At 42.8% G+C, this 18,940-nt stretch overlaps 1 protein-coding gene across 10 annotated transcripts in view; it reads left to right on the top strand.

The window, feature by feature from the left end:
• Positions 1-18,687, top strand: part of GIT2 (GIT ArfGAP 2) — a 44,788-nt gene extending 26,101 nt beyond the window's left edge. For 5 of the 10 annotated variants that reach the window (XM_019757451.3, XM_019757458.3, XM_019757452.3 and 2 more), the window contains 6 exons: positions 3,142-3,390; positions 5,035-5,124; positions 9,169-9,251; positions 9,866-10,051; positions 14,693-14,756; positions 15,263-18,687. In XM_019757451.3, the coding sequence (XP_019613010.2) occupies positions 3,142-3,390; positions 5,035-5,124; positions 9,169-9,251; positions 9,866-10,051; positions 14,693-14,756; positions 15,263-15,475 (885 nt within the window). In that variant the 3' untranslated portion in view covers positions 15,476-18,687. Of the gene's footprint in view, positions 1-1,810; positions 2,582-3,141; positions 3,391-5,034; positions 5,125-9,168; positions 9,252-9,865; positions 10,052-14,692; positions 14,757-15,262 lie in introns of those variants that run through there. The other 5 variants (XM_019757455.3, XM_019757462.3, XM_019757464.3 and 2 more) reach the window with 3 other exon arrangements.
• Positions 18,688-18,940: the final 253 nt, after the last annotated feature.

Raw genomic sequence — 18,940 nt, 5'->3', positions numbered from 1 at the left:
GTTCGCAATAAATATAAGAAAGCATTTTGTTTGCACTAGTGAGAATTATGTGCTAATAAGAAACAATCCCATTTGCTCAGCATTTTCTCATCCACTGCTTTTTGAGATAGCCAGGGATATGTGAATATATTAATCCCTGAAAGGAGTGGGGCTAATAGTAGCACAGAATTTGCTTAAGATGGGGGTTATTCATGAGCTTGCTAAGAAAAGGAAGTCAAAAAATTCTGAATTCTGCCCAAGACTTTGTGGGTAATGCTCTCAATAGTCAGTTCTCTATAGAATGAGGTTTTGTACACTTCCCTTAAACAGAAACAGAACAAAGTATGTAGCCGTGTCTTCATACTGTCATTTGCAGAGTAATGCTTTATTACCGAGAACAGTGGACATGGTGCATTTCATTGGTACCTGGGCCCTTTTCAGTGACACTTCCTAAAGGAAGGCCATAGAGCTGAAAAGAGGTCCGTGCTTCTCTACTTCTTAGGGAAGTACTCTACACCGCACCCTGGCCTGGGGCTTGGTCTTGGGTTCTTTTGGTGTTGAATTCTACATCATTTTTTGATACCTTCTGAGATAAATGGCTCCACTACCTATAATAGAAGGGGACAAGAATGCCTGAGGATTAATCCAATTTTAATCAAACACTTATCCTGGGCCACGCTGGCCCTGTCTAGGGCTGGCGTGCACCTGTGAACAAGACAGACCAAGAGCCCTTTTGCCATAACATACAGGGCTTGTTGCACTTCCTCTGTCTTTTCTGAAATATCTTTTGTTGAATGAATTATGGTTTGACCCATTAATGGAACTAATCATTCTGTGGAGGTGCCTTTTTCGAAACATTCTGAGTTTGCCACTGTCAATCAACTTGCTAAGCATCACTTTTTTTTGTAATGTTCCTTTATAGTGCTTATAGAAATCACCAGAGATAACCTACAGTCTCTGAACGCAAATGTCTTGAGCTTCTTTAAGAAATGCAGAGTGAAATTATTTGCCATTGCTAATAGATTAGCTCCTCAATTCTTAGAAATGCTTTTGATTTCTGAAATTATTGAGTTACCTTTTTATTTCCTGTTATACTCCTTCCAAACAAAAAAGTGCAGTCTGATTCTTATTAAGATAAGCATCATCCATTTTTATCTGAGGACATCTCTCTAAATACAGAATACTAAAATTTTTTAAAATTGAGACCAAGAGCTTGTACTCATCAAAACACATACAAGCAAAATCTAGGCTGGATGTTTCAGAGGCATAAGAAGTGTTAAGACAAAGTTTCAGATTTCAAGATCTTGTCTAAAAAGCTGTTAGAGAAGGTTTTTACATAGACAGATAAGCACGTGACCAGACACCCCAATCCTTCATTGACAGGCATGTGTCAGTTATGCTCCTCATTCTTTGTCCCTTGACCATTTCACTTTAGGATATGGATTCCCTAATACATAGTTTTGACAGGCACCTTACGCCTGTCTGTGTCCTGGAATGTAGGAATTTTCAGTGGCTGCTTGTCACGTTGCAGCTGTTCCTTCTTTGCAAAGGGAGTTGCAGATATAAGTTATACTCTGAAAGCCTTTGTGGTGTGGAAGCAATCTGTCATTCCTTGGATCACTGAGAAAACCGAGAATGAGGGTATTTCTGTGGCAGGGGCAGCAAGTCAGGCTTTCACAAAAGTTTGGCACTATTAATATAAAGTATGCAGAATATGTTTATTTAGCAAAGATGTATTGATTTTATGTCAAAGTTAGGTAAAGTTTTTATATATATATATATAGTTTGACAAAGTAGCATGATTTGTATCTGATCTTTCACATTTTAACAGTTGCTTGGAAAAGATGCTAATTAATGAAGAGGAGCAGCTACTATTGGTGTATTTTTCACAGATCGGTGCTTCCTAAATAAAAATTGAAAGTAACTCCTAACACTGAATGGGTTTGCTATTGAAAAAGTAATGATCTTCTGGTGCAAATACAGTTGCTTGCGGACTTAAGCCCTGACCCTGGTGGGGAATTTGGTCAGATTTTACAATCTCTGTCAAAGAGTAGACAGACAGCTGAACCACACCCAGCTTATAACATGTCATGGAAGATGAAGGAGCACCAAGGGGAAGGACACTGCAGACTGGACCCAATTAATTGTGTTAAAATGCCAGATGCCAAAGAGTAACACAATGCTTTGCTGATCCTTTAACTCTAATTCATCAGACACCATCAAGCAGCCTGCATGTGAGGAATGGAAAGAGCATTCAGGGTCTCCAAGTGACAGCCTCTAACTAAAATCGGGGTGGTGCCAGGTAGATTAGAGTGTTTAAAGCTAACGCCATCATGGTCGCGGTTTGGGGTGACAAAGCCAGAGGAGAGAGAGGCCACATATTCCAGCCCTGGCTGAAAGCTGATCCATCACCAGAGGGAAGTGAGCGTGCTACGTGGAGCGTTTCGATGAAGATGTTAACATAGTTCAATAGGTCTCCAGTTTTCTTCGTGATATGTTAATATAGCAAGCATACCATGATTCGGTTCCCTCTATTTTTATAAAAGTGCTAAATTGTTTGGAACATCAAGAGTATTATGTAATAAAAACTTGTTGACCATAATTTTTCTTGTTGGCTTTTTGGGAAGCAGTCATTGGTTTGATTTTTCATAAACTGAACTTCACTGTGTTTCTTGCTTTGCAAAGCGACTCTGGTTATCTTTGTGCTGCTTCCATGGTGTCTGCTGGCATTTTTGGCATTTGCAAATTGCTCAGGGCTCATTTGAAAAGCAAGTTACCTAAGTGATGTCTTAATGATCTCAAGCTCTTGCTAGAAACAGCTTTAGAATAATCCAGAGTCCAGCTTGCCTGCAAATATTTCCCAGGACCGCCAGGACCAATTTTTAAGTGGTTAAACATTTCCTTTTTAAAAAATCCAAACTGCAACGTTTCCACATTCAGAAATTAAGCTACTTAATATGCTTACGTGGCGAAGTGAGTTGATAGTGTTTCATTCGTTCTAGAAGAAAGAGTTCTTGTTTATAGTTGCCTTTTACTTTGAACCCATCTAGCTGTTATTTGTTCGTATTGTTTTAAGCTGGTAGTTGTATGCGTTTATTTGGTGTTTGCTTTTTTCTGCTTGCTGTAGAAAAACACAGTCCCACTGCCAAACATTTCTTTCAGCTTCAAACACTCCAGAGTGAAAATTCGAACCTCAGGAAACAGGCCACAACCAATATATATCAGGTGCAAACTGGTTCTGAGTACACAGACACTTCCAACCACTCTTCCTTAAAGCGACGTCCGTCTGCCCGAGGCAGTAGGCCCATGTCCATGTACGAGACGGGATCGGGTCAGAAACCGTATCTCCCAATGGGAGAAGTGAACCATCCCGAAGAGAGCAGGACGAGACTCCAGCCTTTCCCCGCACACGTAAGTAACACCACTGGCACCTCCGCTGTTCACACTCTGTCCATCCTGACTCCCGCGTTTCCTCTTCTGAACCTGCAGATCCCCACGTCTCTGCTTTGCCAAACTGGGCTACGAGCGTTGTCCCTGTGTTTGCTGCCTTAATGTGTCTGCAGATGTTTGCACTGTTTCCACAAGCACACAGGGCCACTGGCCAGAAGTTTTCCAACAAGCCTGGCGATTCTGGCTCTTACTTAGCCCCCCTCCTCTTTTTCTCCCCTGTATCCATAATATCTTTCCCAGCCAGCCAGTATCAGAACTTTTTTAAAATAAACTTCCTTCCCCACCTCCAAAAATAAAAACAAATTGTCAAGGTCACCAGCAGAAGTAAGTGCCGTCTTCCTCAAGGTAGACAGGTATGTGCCCCGTTACGAACTGGAGCCCTTAGAATTCAAGGTGCGTTCTCCGCTCCTCTCAGTTGATCAGATGGCATCTGTGGCCTGGGCATGCAGGATAGGTCTAGAAACCTCCGGGCCTCCATAGCCTCTGCACGTGTGCTCAACGTGCTGCTTAGCTTCTGCATCCCACCCCCCCACCTTTCATGCAGAAAGAGTTGCTGTGTCTTGTCCTAGAAATGAGGTATAACTACATTGATTTTACAAGTGTTGTATTCCAAAGATTGTGTTCTGTAACAGGCTGCTAACAATATTATTTTATGGTGGAAGAAGTACTGTGTTGTGAGGTTTTCAAGTATCATGTTTCTTTTGGATTAATTTATTTCTCAAACCTGTTTTGACAAGATGTTACAGACATTTTGAACTTATGTGATGTTTTTTCAGAGAGTAATATTTATCTTTTTGAATGTTGAAGTTGTTATTTTTTTCAGTCAAATTTTAGAGGATTTCCAAAAAATTCTCAGAGTAAATGCAAAGTAAAGGATATGGTCTAGTAAATTAAACCCTAGTTTAATTTTGTCAAGCTTTAGTGGGGTAAAATTAGTGTTGTTATATTGTAAGTGGGAGTACATTACTTCAACTTTTTAAGTTGTTTGGGCTAAACATTCAAGCAATTGATTTGAGACATTTGGTGTAACGGGAATGTCATTGAACTAAATTAAGAATTTTATTTTTGTATAACTGAAAAACTGTAGGAAAAGCAACTTTTGTTAGTTTTCACAGTGTACTTTTTTATTTTAGAAACATTTACAATGTAAGAGTGTCATATTATTGCAAAAGTTCTATATCTATACTAAAAAGTAGATTGATAACCTATACCAACTTTTAATCATTCATATAATTTCTCCTTTCATATTATCTGTCCTGATTAAAAAACAAATATTTGTCTAAGTCTGTTTATTAAAAAATGTCTATTGGCAAATTTGACAAATTATGCTAGGTATTTATTATCTTTTCCCTTATAGAAAAATAGCCTTCTAAATTCTGAGTAATTTATGGAAGGCATTTCTCTAAGGGATTAAACATCTCTGGGCATCTGTCATCGGCTAGCGTGGCAGTGAGCCCACCTGTCACAGAAATATCAGCACTAATCTCGCAGAGTGAGTAGCTTTTCAGGATTCTTTTGCTGGGAGATATGGGCTGAAGCCAGGGTAGGTGGTAGGGGTTTTGTTTGTTTGTATTTTCCCGAGTGTGTTTCTTTTTCCCCTTCCAGATCGGGAGGAGTGCGCTTGTGACCTCCTCTTCGTCCCTGCCTTCCTTCCCCTCCACACTTTCCTGGTCGAGGGATGAAAGCACCCGAAGGGTTAAGTACATTCTGAACGGTCTGCTCTCTGCAGGAGGGGCGGTGCCCCTGAGCGCTTTGTGCTTCTGGCCCTCCTGTCCCTCCCTAACTGCCCTCTGTCCCTGTCCCGCATGAGGCAGTGCTTCCCTCCTGGTGTCTCACAGAACAGCAGCGTGCACGGAACATACACACACACACTCACACACGTGCATGCATGCACTCACGCACGCACGCATGTCTATAGGAGGCGGCCTTCCTTTTGTCTAACTCCACATTACTCATTTTCATGTACTGTTTAACCAAGTTCACAATTCACCCTGTAACATTTATTCTGAGCATACACTGTCTTTTTAAACAATCAGAAAATTAGCTGGCTGCTGGTTAAATATTGTAATGGGAAATCTGTCAAATTTGTTCAGCGCTTCAGTTATCAGATTAAAACTAGCATATTTGGATGAGCTGAACCACTAAGTAAGACGTCATGTTTTTAAATTTTTTTTTTTTAACCTCCCCGTACTTGACAAACCAAGGTTTTGCCGTTTTGCATCACACAGCAGCATTGCCGCACATAGCAGCATTGGAGGTGCAGGCGGTTGTTAGTATGAAGCTGTTCACTTTATTAGCTGATCAGATCCAACCTTCTGATATATAACTTGTATTCCTAGTAACAGTATGTGATTCAGGTAAGCTCCTTGTAGAGTAGCCAGGTAACAAGTATTTATTAAGCACCTCCTCTATACCCAGCCTTTTGGTAAGTCAGGGAAAGGGCCCTAGGGACTTAGGTGACATCCCGGCTCCCCAAACCACTGTCAGTTTAAAAAACACTTTCATGCATGAAGAGTGTATGACGGCAAGCTGGGAAAGTCACAGCAAGTTTGAAGACCTGCAACTCAGGTCCCAGCTCATTCTTTTTTTTTAAACAGAATGAGAGCGCAGCTAAGGTGAGAGGAGGTAACATGGTGGTGGGTGAGGGACCACCTTTGCAGATGTGCTGGGGTTCGCATTGGGCCTTTGTCCATTCCCTCCATGTCAGTAGAATGATGGAGAATCGTTCTCTCCCACTGCCAGTGCCATGTGGCTCATCGAGGCCCTCTGGGGGTTCCTTTCTATACTTTCGAAGTCTATTAAAAAGAATTCTCGATTTATGATACTTAGTTTTTTGAGCAGTTCTGATATGGAACTGCAGTGTTTTTATTACAATATTTTAGTTAAAATAAGGGACAGTTAACAGAAGTGAAATACCTCATTTGAAATTTTGTTAATAAGAGTGAAGTAAACTTCTTTTATCTACTGTGAAATTTGTTTAAAATAAATTTGGGGAGAGGTACTTTTGAGAATCATTGCAAGGACTGCTTGCTGAAACAGTTTTATACAAGATTAGCAATTAAGTCATTAAAGTTGGTAATTCTGATTGTCCCTGACAACATCATTTATGAGTTTAGGGTTTTGTAACATCTATTCAGAAAAAACTGCAAATCTATTAAATAAACTGAACCAGCACCAGCTATAAGGTGATTTTTCTATTAACAGCTTTGAGAGAGCAGCACTTTTAACTAATAGATCTTAGCTCTGCATGTTTACAGTAATTGTCACAAAATTAAATGCTGGCTAATTTGAAATCCTGTACATGTTTTCGTTTGACAACAATGAAAATTGGACTTAATGCGTAAGTAACTGATTTCCGGGGTGGTTACTGCTATACATTGTTTTCAGCACTTGAGAAACATCTCCTGAGTACTTCTATTAGATGTATGAGTTACTCTTCTAAAACGTTTGAATGAAACGTGGTACTTTTGATCATTGTGGGGGTGATGCATTTGATTTGTAATTATCAAATTTACATGAAGGAAGGCAAAAAGACCCATTATAAAAATGTAGGATTTTTCTGGGCTTAATGCTATATTCTTTATTTTTCCCTGGAGCAACTCTGAATGAATTTTCCAGAATATTTGCTAAAATGGAAGTTTTTTTCTACATTTATGTATATATGTGTGTGTGCATGTACACGCAAACATTCATCCATGTGTGTGTGAATGTATATATAAAGATTAAAGGAAAAGAAATTTAAAGATTAGTCAAACTTTCCCTGCGAAAGGTGAGATAGGTTTTTGTTTTGAGATCACTTCTGGAAGAGCCTGTGTGCACTGGATATAGTGCCTGCCTTTGGTCTTCCATCTAGACTTCCAGCAGCCAATAACTGATTGATTTCCTATGGCCAGGTCAAAATAAGGCAGCAAGTGAAGTACAACTGCTTGCTGGTAGGAGATGTAAACAAAGGGATCTTAAAAGTTGTAGCAGGTTTTGTGGAACTTAGCTTTACAGACTTTTCATATGGCTCCAAGCTAACACTTTTAATCGTTTGCCAGATGAATTTGAATGAGTAAACTTCATAGTGAATTTTAGGAGCCCAGTGTAAATGTTTTGTGTTAGAGTGGCTAGGACCAAATAGAGCACTTTTGGGGGGAATGGAAAAGACCTCAGCAGACAGAGAAAGAGCATTTGCCCTGAGAGGGGCCATGGAGCTAGTGAGCAAAATGTGACGTGAACAAGGCGTCTTTCCCATCGGGGGGCTGGCTGCCTTGCCTGTCCACATAGGGCCTCCAGGGGGCCAGACAGCATTATCAGTAAGGAGCAAATATTAGACTTTATGTAGACTTCCTTAAACGGACTTGCTCTGAAGTAGACACTCTTTTAAATGAGGTTATAGGGTCTCCATATGTTTAAACGAGGCTCTTCATTTACAGTTGACACTCGAACAACACAGGGGTTAGGGGCACCAACACCCCAGCATTCGAAAACCCATTTATAACTTAAGTGTGCCCTTTGCATGTGAAGATGTCCAATCACCAATTAAACAACATGGGTTTGAACTGTTTGGGTCAATTGAAAAAATTTTCATGTAAGTGGACCTGTGCAGTTCACACCTGCATTGTTCAAGAGTCAACTGTATAGCTGTATCTTTAGCTACATTTTATTGTAGCCTCAGTAAAATTCCTTAGTCACATGTTTGATTAACTTAGATTAAATTGAAGGCATAGAGCTGGAAATAGCTTATATTTGGATTTTACAGTAGGTCAGTTTTGGTTTAAATCAGCTTCGACTGATTGCTGTTCTAGGTGAAGAAATTCTCAAACATTATGGATAAAATAAATGCTGAAGGAATATTGTTTTTCTTAAACACTCCAGAACTAACATAGCCGCCTTCAAAGGAATGTGGTCCTCTTCAAATTTTGTCGTCCTGGAAGGCCCTAAACTTAGCAGTGCCACCATTTGCTCGAAACATTCTTAGAATTGCTGTGTTGAATCTGTGTCCCATTTTTGAATCTCCACAGTTGTACCAAATCTTTGTATTTTAAGCATTCGATGTTTTGGGAAACAGATAAAAGTGGCTGGAAACCAAGTGTCACACTGGGTTAATCCATTTGATTCACAAACAACATGTGGCAATAGATGAACAACACTGGTTTTCTCGTGTGGCTCACACAAACCATCTCTGAGGGTTGTTCTTAGAGAGCCATGCGTGTTTTGAGCAGTGGGGATCTTTAGCCCGAGGCAAGAAATATTGAAGATAGCAGGAGACGAGAGACCTGGGTTCATGGTCCGGTTCTACTGACTCTGGCGTTGGGTAGGTCGGTTTCTCATGGGCCCTTCCTTTTCTCTTCTGGCCTTAGACTAGATAATCCACACATAGTTTCCAGTGCTGGAGGCCTATGGGTATGTAAGTGCTGGCATGTTTTCTGTTTCAATGGTTGTCATTCTAGTTCAACTCATGTTCCTTAGAGAACTGAATGTGGGTGTGTTGCCTTGTGTGTCTGTGTTCGTTTGTACCAAGAATCTGTTCATGGAGTAGCCACTGAGCTAAGAAGAAAATGGTGCAAAGAAGGAAAGAAGCCATTTCTGGATCCACTGGTCATCTTTTACTAAATTTTCAATAAAGGGCTGGCTCCTGTCCCAAATGAGGTCTGGGGCGTGAAGGCTGTGTAGCCTAACAGGTAATGACTCGGGGAGGCCCCCAAGAAGGGTCTCGTCCTCCCAACTAACGGGCTCGCCTTTTGTCTCTTGTAGGCATCCAGGCTGGAGAAGCAGAACAGCACACCTGAAAGTGACTATGACAACACTCCTAATGACACAGACCCAGATGACATGGGGTACATCTGCAGGAAGGATGTGTCCCGGGGGTCGGGCCCCTAAACCGGAGACCCAGCAGGCCGTGGTCAGGAGATGCAGTTCATCGCCTGCACCCCTTTTCACTGCTTTCAGACCCGGAAGGTCTTAAAATATTGAGGCATAAGGTCACAGAGTACACAGTTCACACCCCGGTTCTCATATCACATTATTGCGACAGGGGCTTTTATTTTGTTTTCTTTTAACTGCATGTTATACACATGTCTGAGTCTCTGTATGTATTAAGTCTATGTTAGGTTATAGTCTGCATTTGTACCCCAAGGACCTGATTTAACTAGGGATGCTTTTAAAACGACACACCCTCCCCATTCTAGTTACTCCCTCCCTTTCCCCATCTTTACCTTTTCTGCAAGACTCATAATTTCCAGCCCCACGGTAGAATAAAACAGCCTCCATATGAGCTGTGGCTACCTGTTGAAGAAACGCCCTCACCATGAGGCTCCTGCCAGACAGGATAAAGGAAACCACAAAAGCAACCTGCTCGTGCATTCAGCAGATGCACAGGCAGTGGCTCCTAAGCACAGAGAAGCAGCTGATAAGCTCCTGCTGCATTTCACCACTTCTTCAATGTTCACAGGTCAAGCAGGAAGGGAAGGCAGAGGAGTGTGCTGTGGCAAGGTGACAGCGCAGCAGATGTGGCAGAACCCCACACAGCCCCAAGCCCCGTTCTCCCCAGCACCGAGGACGTCATCCGGAAAACTGAACAGATCACCAAAAACATACAGGAGCTCTTAAGAGCAGCCCAAGAAAATAAACATGACAGGTAAGGGGGCTTGAACATCCTGCCTGGGAGAATGCGTGGGCATGCTCTGGAAGACATGCTGATCCAGTTACGATCAGGGAATTGGTTTTTTTTAATGTGCTGATTTTAAAGGTTTTTGAAAAATTCAGGGTTATGTAACAGGCTTAAGAACAAATTTGTAAATGTGGGAGTTTTTCTCTTACATGGTATTTTCAGGTTTCATCTTGTTATGAAGTGCTCTGAAAATAAATGCCTTTAGGAATAAAATTCCAGCACAGCTGGGGTGGTGATATTCCTAATTCCAGATGGAGAGGGGGAAGAAGCTACCTGAGAACTTGCACTTGATTCTTCCCACCACTGCAGCTCCCTGTGCTCTCCTCAGCTAGGAATAAGTCTGCTGACATAAAAGCTATCCTGAGATGAACCTGGTTTCTTACCTGTCTCCTGTGTGTGTGTGCGTGTGTTTGTGTGTGTGTGTGTGTGTAAAAGTCTAAGAAACAAGCCGTTTACAAGTCAAAGTTGATCAAATCACCACCCAGATAAGTCTGCCCGCGACAGAAGCATCTGCTCACTCTGAGCAGAACCATATTGTCGGCAGAGTTCCTTCTTACAAACTAATTCTAATTCATCCTTTGGTCCTCTGAGAACTTCTGGTAAGTTGTTAACTGTTCTGGGTGACGTCCCAGTTTCACATGGCCGGCCTGATCTAGACACATGGATAAAACACTGTGTAACATCACCCCACTGAGTTTAAGAAAACGACCGAGTTCTGTCAAAACCGAAGAACAATCTCATTCTTTTTGTTAGGTCAGCAAAGGTTAGGGTCCTCCGTGAAGAATTCTCTCTGTGCCTTGCACAAACGAGTTGTTCAGGGACCACAGTGCTGCTCCTTCTTTCTCCTCTCTGTTGTCTTCTTCCACGTAAAGGTGTCTCAGTGTCTTTTGTGTTCTCTGAGTTCCTGACACTGCCGTGCTAACCTTCCCTTTTCCTGCCCTTTTCCCTTTTTTTTATCCAGCTAAGACTTCTCCCAGTGTCATTATGTCCCACCCGGTAGGAGAGGAAGAGTCAGTGTTTATTGAAGGATAAGAGTTAGTCTTCATGGCTGGACTGCTGGAGGATCCTCAGAGAAAAAGAGGAACCTGCATAATTTCTTGGCCTCCTTCCATGAAAATTATAAGCTGTTTATCTTCCTTCTTAGGCATCCTCTGTATCGCACGCCTTTCATGCCTCACAGGCTACAGGTTCCTTCCCTCAGCCACCACAGCCTTGGCAACAAGCAACTTCATTATCTTATTACTAAAGCAAAATGTGGCATGGCTTTCAAGTACAGTCTTTAAAATGATCTCAGTACCAGATGAACTCGTTTCCTGGTGCTCTCTCCCTCCATTGAACAACATGCTTCACTTTCCATTTCCCCTACAAGTGCTATGCTTACATTTCAAACTAAAAAAAAAAAGTGCTTATGTTGCATTGCTCTCTTTGATAGTTGTCAAAAATATAAATATCTGCCCTGAGGCCATTTCTAGCTTCAAAGATTGCAATATGGTGCTTGGTACAATAGGGGAAGTTTTTTTTGTTTTGTTTTTTAAGATTTTTTATTGGGGAAGGGGAACAGGACTTTATTGGGGAACAGTGTGTACTTCCAGGCCTTTTTTCCAAGTCAAGTTGTCCTTTCAATCTCAGTTGTGTTGTGGAGGGTGCTGCTCAGCTTCAAGTTGTTGTCCTTTCAGTCTTAGTTGTGGAGGGCGCAGCTCAGCTCCAGGCCCAGTTGCTGTTTTCTAGTTGCAGGGGGCGCAGCCCACCATCCCTTGCAGGAGCTGAACCCGCAACCTTGTGGTTGAGAGGATGCGCTCCAACCAACTGAGCCATCCGGGAGCTCAGCGGCAGCTCATCTCAAGGTGCCGTGTTCAATCTTAGTTGCAGGGGGCAGAGCCCACCATCCCTTGCGGGTCTCGAGGAGTTGAACCGGCAACCTTGTGGTTGAGAGCCCACTGGCCCATGTGGGAATCGAACCAGCAGCCTTCGGAGTTAGGAGCATGGAGCTCTAACCGCCTGAGCCACCGGGCCAGCCCTGTTTTTTTTTTTTTTTTAATGTATAAATTCAATAAGTGCCATGATCTGATTGTTTTTTTTTGAAGACCGTGAGACAGTGATGCAGCGATTTGACTCATTAGCTCATTCTTTTACTTTAAACCAGAATTGGTCTAGAGAATTTATATTTTACAAATTGTTCAATGTTTTGGTAAACTCTCCGGTTACTTACCTATCCAAGACGCTTCCATTTATGACCTTGCGTTGTACTAATTAAACCCATGTCTTTCCCTCTTGTTGAGCCATCGCTTACGTCCATCCTAAGTAGACCAGTAGCTCATGTGTGCACATTAAGGTTTGGTCCTGGTCCTCTGGGCCAAGCAAGCTCCCCCAGCCCCTGACCTTGCCTAAGCCTGGTCCCATCCCCTGGGCCTCCAGCCTTGTTCTCTCTCTCTCTCTCTCTCTCTCTCTCTCTCATGCATGTGTGCGCACACTCGCACACAATTACACAATTCGGGATTACTACATATTATGCACAAAAGCATTTTTGAGGAAAGATACTCGAAAGTTGTGAACATGAACTCTCTCTGGAAGAGGAGGAAGACTTTCTCATTAAATTACATGCTTTCTTTTGTGGCTTATTGAGGACTTCCTCAAATATCTTATAGTGAGCTTTTGAGAGCTGTCCTTAGGAAAAATGTCTTCTCTATGGAGCAGGGGGAGTTATATTTCTGGGTCAAAATGAAAACCCTACCTAGCAAAACATAAAACTCTTAGGTGTGGTTCTCAGTTACTGTGATATTAATGGACATACTGTTTAGAAACACTTATGTCTGATACAATGGTTGCTGTGGACATTGCCTTTTTTTCTGAGCATCTGTGTGACCACATGGGTTGTTGCCCCTTCGTGTTTGCAAGTTAAATAACTCATGCGTTGGCATTTTTGTTATTACATGGTGTATAGTTCTAATTGCTAACAAAAGTAAAAGTCAGGATTTCCTGTTTGAAGGCATTTTGAGATCATGTAAACCATTTTCTTGAAATGTAATGGTTTCATTAAAATGTAGGCAATCTTTATTAAAGTAGTTTTGATACTAGATTTCTTACAAAGATGAAGTACAGAGGTTGCTGATGACAATCTTTAAGCAGAAGCCAACTTCATGACATAAAATATGGGGGTAGTGTGTCACTTGAGGGCTTTACATGCTAGGATGGATGCCAAACAGCATTGGTTTTGTATCTTACAAGGGAAATTTTAAAACACACCACATGGGTTCTCGTGTCAAGCCCAAACTGTGTATTCACACCATATTTCCCAACATGCTACAAACAGGCTCCTAAAAGTGCTTTTGCCATGGCCCAGTCCCTGCTGGGCTGTGTGGGTCAGTTCTCCTAGAAGCAGAACCCAGGTCTGGTGGCAATGTGGTATCTAAGAACTGTCACTAATACCATCTTCAATTTGTCTTTGTCTCTGCGCCTTGTAACACGTACTACTCAGGGCAGAAACCTAACATTTTTAAGGTCCAGGGAACTAGCCCCCGTGTTGCTTGTCATAATGCTAAGAATAAGAGTCAAGAATGAAACCAAAGTCTCACTTCTTTCAATTCTCATCCCTTAAGAAGTCAGAATCACCAGTCATCAGTGGAAAGAGGCTTGCTGTAAAAAAGAGGTGAATCAGTTGCCTCTCTGGTGCCAGGCGAGGCCTGTGGTGTGGCAGTGAGGGTCCCGGGCTCAGGCGCTGGAGGGCCAGGGTTGATCTCAGCTCGCTCCCATTCATGTGAAAAATGGGTGAGATAATAGTGCCAACCTCATAGGGCTGTTGGGAGGATGACGGGGGGGTCTCTGCAAAGCACTGAGGAGGGAGCCTGGCATGCGGCCAGCGCTCCTGCAGCCTCAGCTCTCATGGTGTCATCTCAGGCCCTTAAGAGGCCCTGTGGCCTGGAACAAAGGACGAGGACAGGTAGACTTAATGTGCTTGTCTTCTTGGAGCTTGTCACCAAGCAGAGTGATGACTGCTCACAGCATTTTATTACAAACAAAGTCAGGGTGATTTCATGAGAAAGTGGGTAAGTGTCTGAACAAGTATGTGAAGCCGACCTCAGTGTTTCCTCTTTATCTGAAGTAAAGCTTTTGACATCTCAATAATTCAAATGCATTGAATGGAAGCAGATTAGAAGTGTCACTTGGTTAAGACATGGGTGTTGAGGTGTACGCGCCAATTCTAAGGAATATTTGTAACTTCTTTATTTTTAACTTCCGTGGCCTTTTGCATGGAAATCCCTGTTTCACTTTCAAGAAATTGGGAAGATGAAACATGAGAAATAAAAGATCAACTTAAGGAGGTGTGAATATCTTCATCGATTAACTGTTTTATGGCCTCACCTGGCTAGTAGTATATGCTGCCTATGCTTCTTACCTGGAGACTGATTTTATCAGATTGAATGAACTTTCAAAAAAGTATGGGGACCCTGCTTTAAAACCTAGTGCCTTCTTCTATTTGTGCGGGATCCACAGCAGCTGGCTGTGCCTTAACCCCTTCGTTAAGGGAAATAAATGGAACCTGTGCTAGCCCCTGAGTGTTCTCTGAATTATTTTTACTGTCTTTAAATAACCTCTTCTCTATTCTTGCAGTTATATTCCATGCTCAGAGAGGATACACATAGCTGTTACAGAAATGGCAGCATTATTCCCCAAAGTAAGTCACTCCCTACTTACTTGGTTCAGATCCTTTTAAATGAACTGCAAGAAATTTCGTTTTGACCTTTACATCATATTAATCTTTTTGTAGCACAAAAAGAGTCTTAAATATGCAAACGGTGATATAGGGCATTGAAATATTTTTGTTCTACATGAATATTGGTTTTATAAGAATGCCTGAGCCCTGTGCTAAAATAGCAAAGCATTAATAAAACAAATTTTTTTCTGGAATATTTCACCGTAGTGGATTAATATTTTTCAAAACCTGCCTCAGAATAGCACAGATGACTAAAATGACACTGCGTGCACTTTGACCTCTGAGGCAGAGTCCTTCAGCATCTCTCACACCGGGGTTGGCAATGCTTGGGGTGTTCTGAGCACCCCCTGTGAAAAAGTGCAAAAAAACTGCTGTCTATGGAATAGCTTGTTTTCAGAAGAATGCTTGTCCCTGCTCTTGGATGTCTACCCTGCAGTTCTTGGCGAACGGCTGTGTTTTCTGTTTAGAAACCCAAGTCTGACATGGTGAGGACTTCCCTTCCCTTACTGACGTCCAGTGCCTATCGACTTCAGTCAGAATGCAAGAAGACCCTCCCGGGGGACTCAGGCCCGCCCACGGACATCCAGCTGGTCACGCAGCAGGTCATCCAGTGTGCGTATGACATCGCCAAGGCCGCCAAACAGCTGGTCACCATCACCACCAAAGAGAACAACAACTGAACAGTGGAGTGCTGGCCCTTCTATTTTCTAGGCTTTTCCAAGTCCGGTTTCAAATTTAGACATGGAACTCTTCCGATTTTTATAGAAGCAAACATTTAATGAAAGTTTAAAACTTTTTTTAAAAAAAACTCAGTATTATTTTTGCATGTTTTCTAACAAATTTTCAACTATTAATTTAACCCACTTGCCTTATTTTGTGCCTGTTTGCCAGCTTTCTTTCTGATGTCCTGTCGTGCTGTCAGTGACTATTGAGTTAAAGATCATAGACATCCGAAAGCATAGCTTCCTCGTTTCAAGTTTGTTAGAACTTTTCCAGCCCTTAAAACTCTCTGCCTGTGGTTAAAACTATAAATGAGATTTTTAGTGAAACATTTTCTTGAGACAGTTGGGTTAAAAAAAAAAAGAAATCAATATTATCTGTTCCCTACCAAGCATTGTGCAATAAGCAAATTTTCCACCCTATTGTAAGACTCTCTAAGTTTGGAGGATCTCCAAGCGTGGATGTAGAGACAGGACTTTGCCACTGTCTAAAAATAGTGTAACGATCTCTCTTGGAAGGAAACGATGCATCGCTCCATTTCTTTTAACTCCATTTCTTCTTATCACGTTAGATGTTCTGTAATTTTTCTATCTTGATCCTCTGTCTCTGTATTTTACTGTCATCCTGAAGTCTCCGTGGCGTCTGGTAACCAAGCGCTCACCCTCCATGCACGTGTCATTTGGTCACGTCCGGGTAGGAGGACCAGCACGTTATGACGCAGTCAGGCCACGGCTCTGCCTTACACAGGAAACTAGATGTTTCATTCCTGACGTGCAGCAAAGAGGAGCGTCAGCCTCCCAGGCCGTAACTCAGTCTGTACCACCCCATTCTGCTCTCACTGCCGCAAACCGTGGAAGAGAAATCATCTACTCCCTGACCTTGTATTGTACCTCTCATCCAAACGCAGTTAACTTCTGTAGCCATTTTAGGCTTTCTCACACGACCTGCTCTGCAGAGCGCGTCATCTTTAAGCACTTCTTATAAGGTAAGATTTATACAATCATCTGAGTTTGTTTCTCTTCCATTACCTCACTGGTACTTAAAAATTAGACATCAACTTTCGAGAATGCCTTAGAGAGGCGGTTCTAGCTGCCCACCAGCTATCCGAAAGCATACATGTTTAAGTCCTGGAACATACTGAGATTGTTTTCTGAGTTGCTCAAAAGACCTTTCTGGTTCTGAATGCTAATGCATATTCCTCTCCCTGCTTCTTGCAGCCATGTTGCGTGGGTGTGGCTCAGACCCGGACCTAGGCCAGAGGGGCCACGCAGTAGAGATGAAGGGGAATGAAGTGAGCCAAGTGCAGAGGGGGGGGTGAGGACAGTGAGGGCGCCCATGGCACACCCCGTGGGCACAGCAGCTCCCCAGCTCTACTCATGCTGCCACGTGCAAAAGTGGGCCTGGCATTGCCAGAGCTTTCATTTCTCAAGAGACACCGGGAATCTGGATGTTTTTTGTGCCATCTCTCTGTGTATAAATATTGGCAACCGATCTAAACATCTTCACAGCGCACATGTGGGTGAGCTGTGGCCTCGAGGTTACCAGCTCGTAGCCTCCTCCCCGGGACCCTATAAACTGCAGTGTGAGGGCCTGGCTTCCCTCGTCACACCTGGTTTAGCCTCTGAGCCTTACCTGTAACGTGGCCTCCCTACCTTTGTTAAGTTGCTGTTAGTCCTTGTTTTACCCATATGTTCTGTCCCACTTTGCTCATTTACACACGTGAAGGAATCAAAATAATCAGAGTTGCCTAAATCCATGCTAAATAAGCCTGTATTTTCACAGAACTGTTCTATTTACAGTCACCTTTATAGCTTGACCGTAAGCTGTCATGAGAGGAACACGACGATGGTGTTTGGTTTCCTGAGTCACTGTGTGTGAATGCTTTTGCTGGGTTTTGCTACACTGAGTCGCGTGGGGAAGGGTCCACATCTCCACACGACTCATCCACTTGATTGTCTGTACAACCCTAAGTGCCGTGCTCCTGTCGGCTGCTGAGGGGATGCCTTCTCAAAGGACGTCTTACCTTAAGTTCCAGCACCGTCTGATAACCTTTTCTGCACGCGACATGTATTTAGCTGTCCCTCCTCTTTCTCGCAAACACCCACCCTCCTGTTGAGCCCACGTGGGGTCCTCCGAAAAGGCCCAGCAGCAGTGTTGCGCTGGTGCCTTTGGCCTCCCAGGGAGGACGGGCTTCTGAGTAATGAGTCTCTGCAGTGGGTGAAGTGGCGTCTTCACTTGAACACTCAAAGACCTGTGATGGAGGACATTGCTTCTGTGCCCCTAGAGAAAGTCAAGGAACATGGGGACGAAGAAAGCATTTCCAGGTCTAAGAACACCACAGAAGTTTGCTCTGTTAATCCAGTGCCAAAACTCCGGAAAGAAGTTCCCGGGGGAGTGACGTGCGGTGAGAGGAGGGCTGCAAGTCTTCCTTCTCCTGAAGTGCCCTGCACGTTTCCCCGGCCTCATCTGAGATCGGTGCCAGATGTTCTCTGGTCCTGTTGGCAGATCGCACCTTGTCTGAACGGTTGTTCACCGCCTTTTGCACAGGGGTTCCATAGCCTTGCACTAATGTCTGTGTTCTGTAATGTCATTTTTTTACCCTTTATTCTCAAATCCCCCTCCCCCTCCCCAAGCTGATAGGACAGAGGTGCACTTTACAAAACTGGCACTTGCTGAAGAGGAGACAGCTCCACCCCTAAGCTCCTTCAACTGAAGTTATCTTCTGCCTCAAATGCAAATAGTTCTTATTTGCCAAAGAACAATGAATCAGGCCCAAAGATCAAATACAGCATTTCACGTAATTGGAACTGGAAACGCACAACTCAGGAGCTGTTATCCAATTCCTCTAGAGATTCACACTGCGGAACCGAGAGTGAGACTGGCGTGTGTTTGTCCTCACAGCAGCTGTGAGTTTTCCAAACCGTTTTCATTCTTTCCTTGTCCCGGTGGAAGGTCTCCCTTGTTTTTACAAAAGAAAATGCTGCATAGGAAAAATGAAATGCCTTTTATTCAGATGTGTTTTAGCCATGTCACCCATTGTTCTGTACTTATTTTTTGTTTTTATTGTACATTCTATTCCTGTAATTAATTATTGTACAACCCTTTAAGCGTTGTAAAATCGTTTTGGAATTTGTGCCTGCTAGTTATGCAATAAACAGGCTCTGTAAGTGTCTGTGGTAATGCTGTGTTTCCATCAGTTAGTTGATGCCCCCACATAACTCTGTCCAAGTTCTGAGAAAGTTCTCCCAACATAACCCCGTCTTTAATGAGACAGTATTGAATATGCTTGTGCTCTGGACGTTTTATCAGTTTCCAGGAATGATGACTTTTTCATCCTCTGTGCTTTATTACAAGAAATCCTGCATCAGGGTATCAGTGCCAGGTATCTTGTCACGATGTATTTACTCCTTAAGTTTAATTTTTCA

Source organism: Rhinolophus sinicus, chromosome 9 (assembly GCF_057876585.1).
Source record: "Rhinolophus sinicus isolate RSI-liver-muscle chromosome 9, RSI-T2T, whole genome shotgun sequence".
In the NCBI taxonomy this organism is placed as follows: domain Eukaryota; kingdom Metazoa; phylum Chordata; class Mammalia; order Chiroptera; family Rhinolophidae; genus Rhinolophus; species Rhinolophus sinicus.
This window is presented reverse-complemented; position numbering and strand designations above follow the sequence as displayed.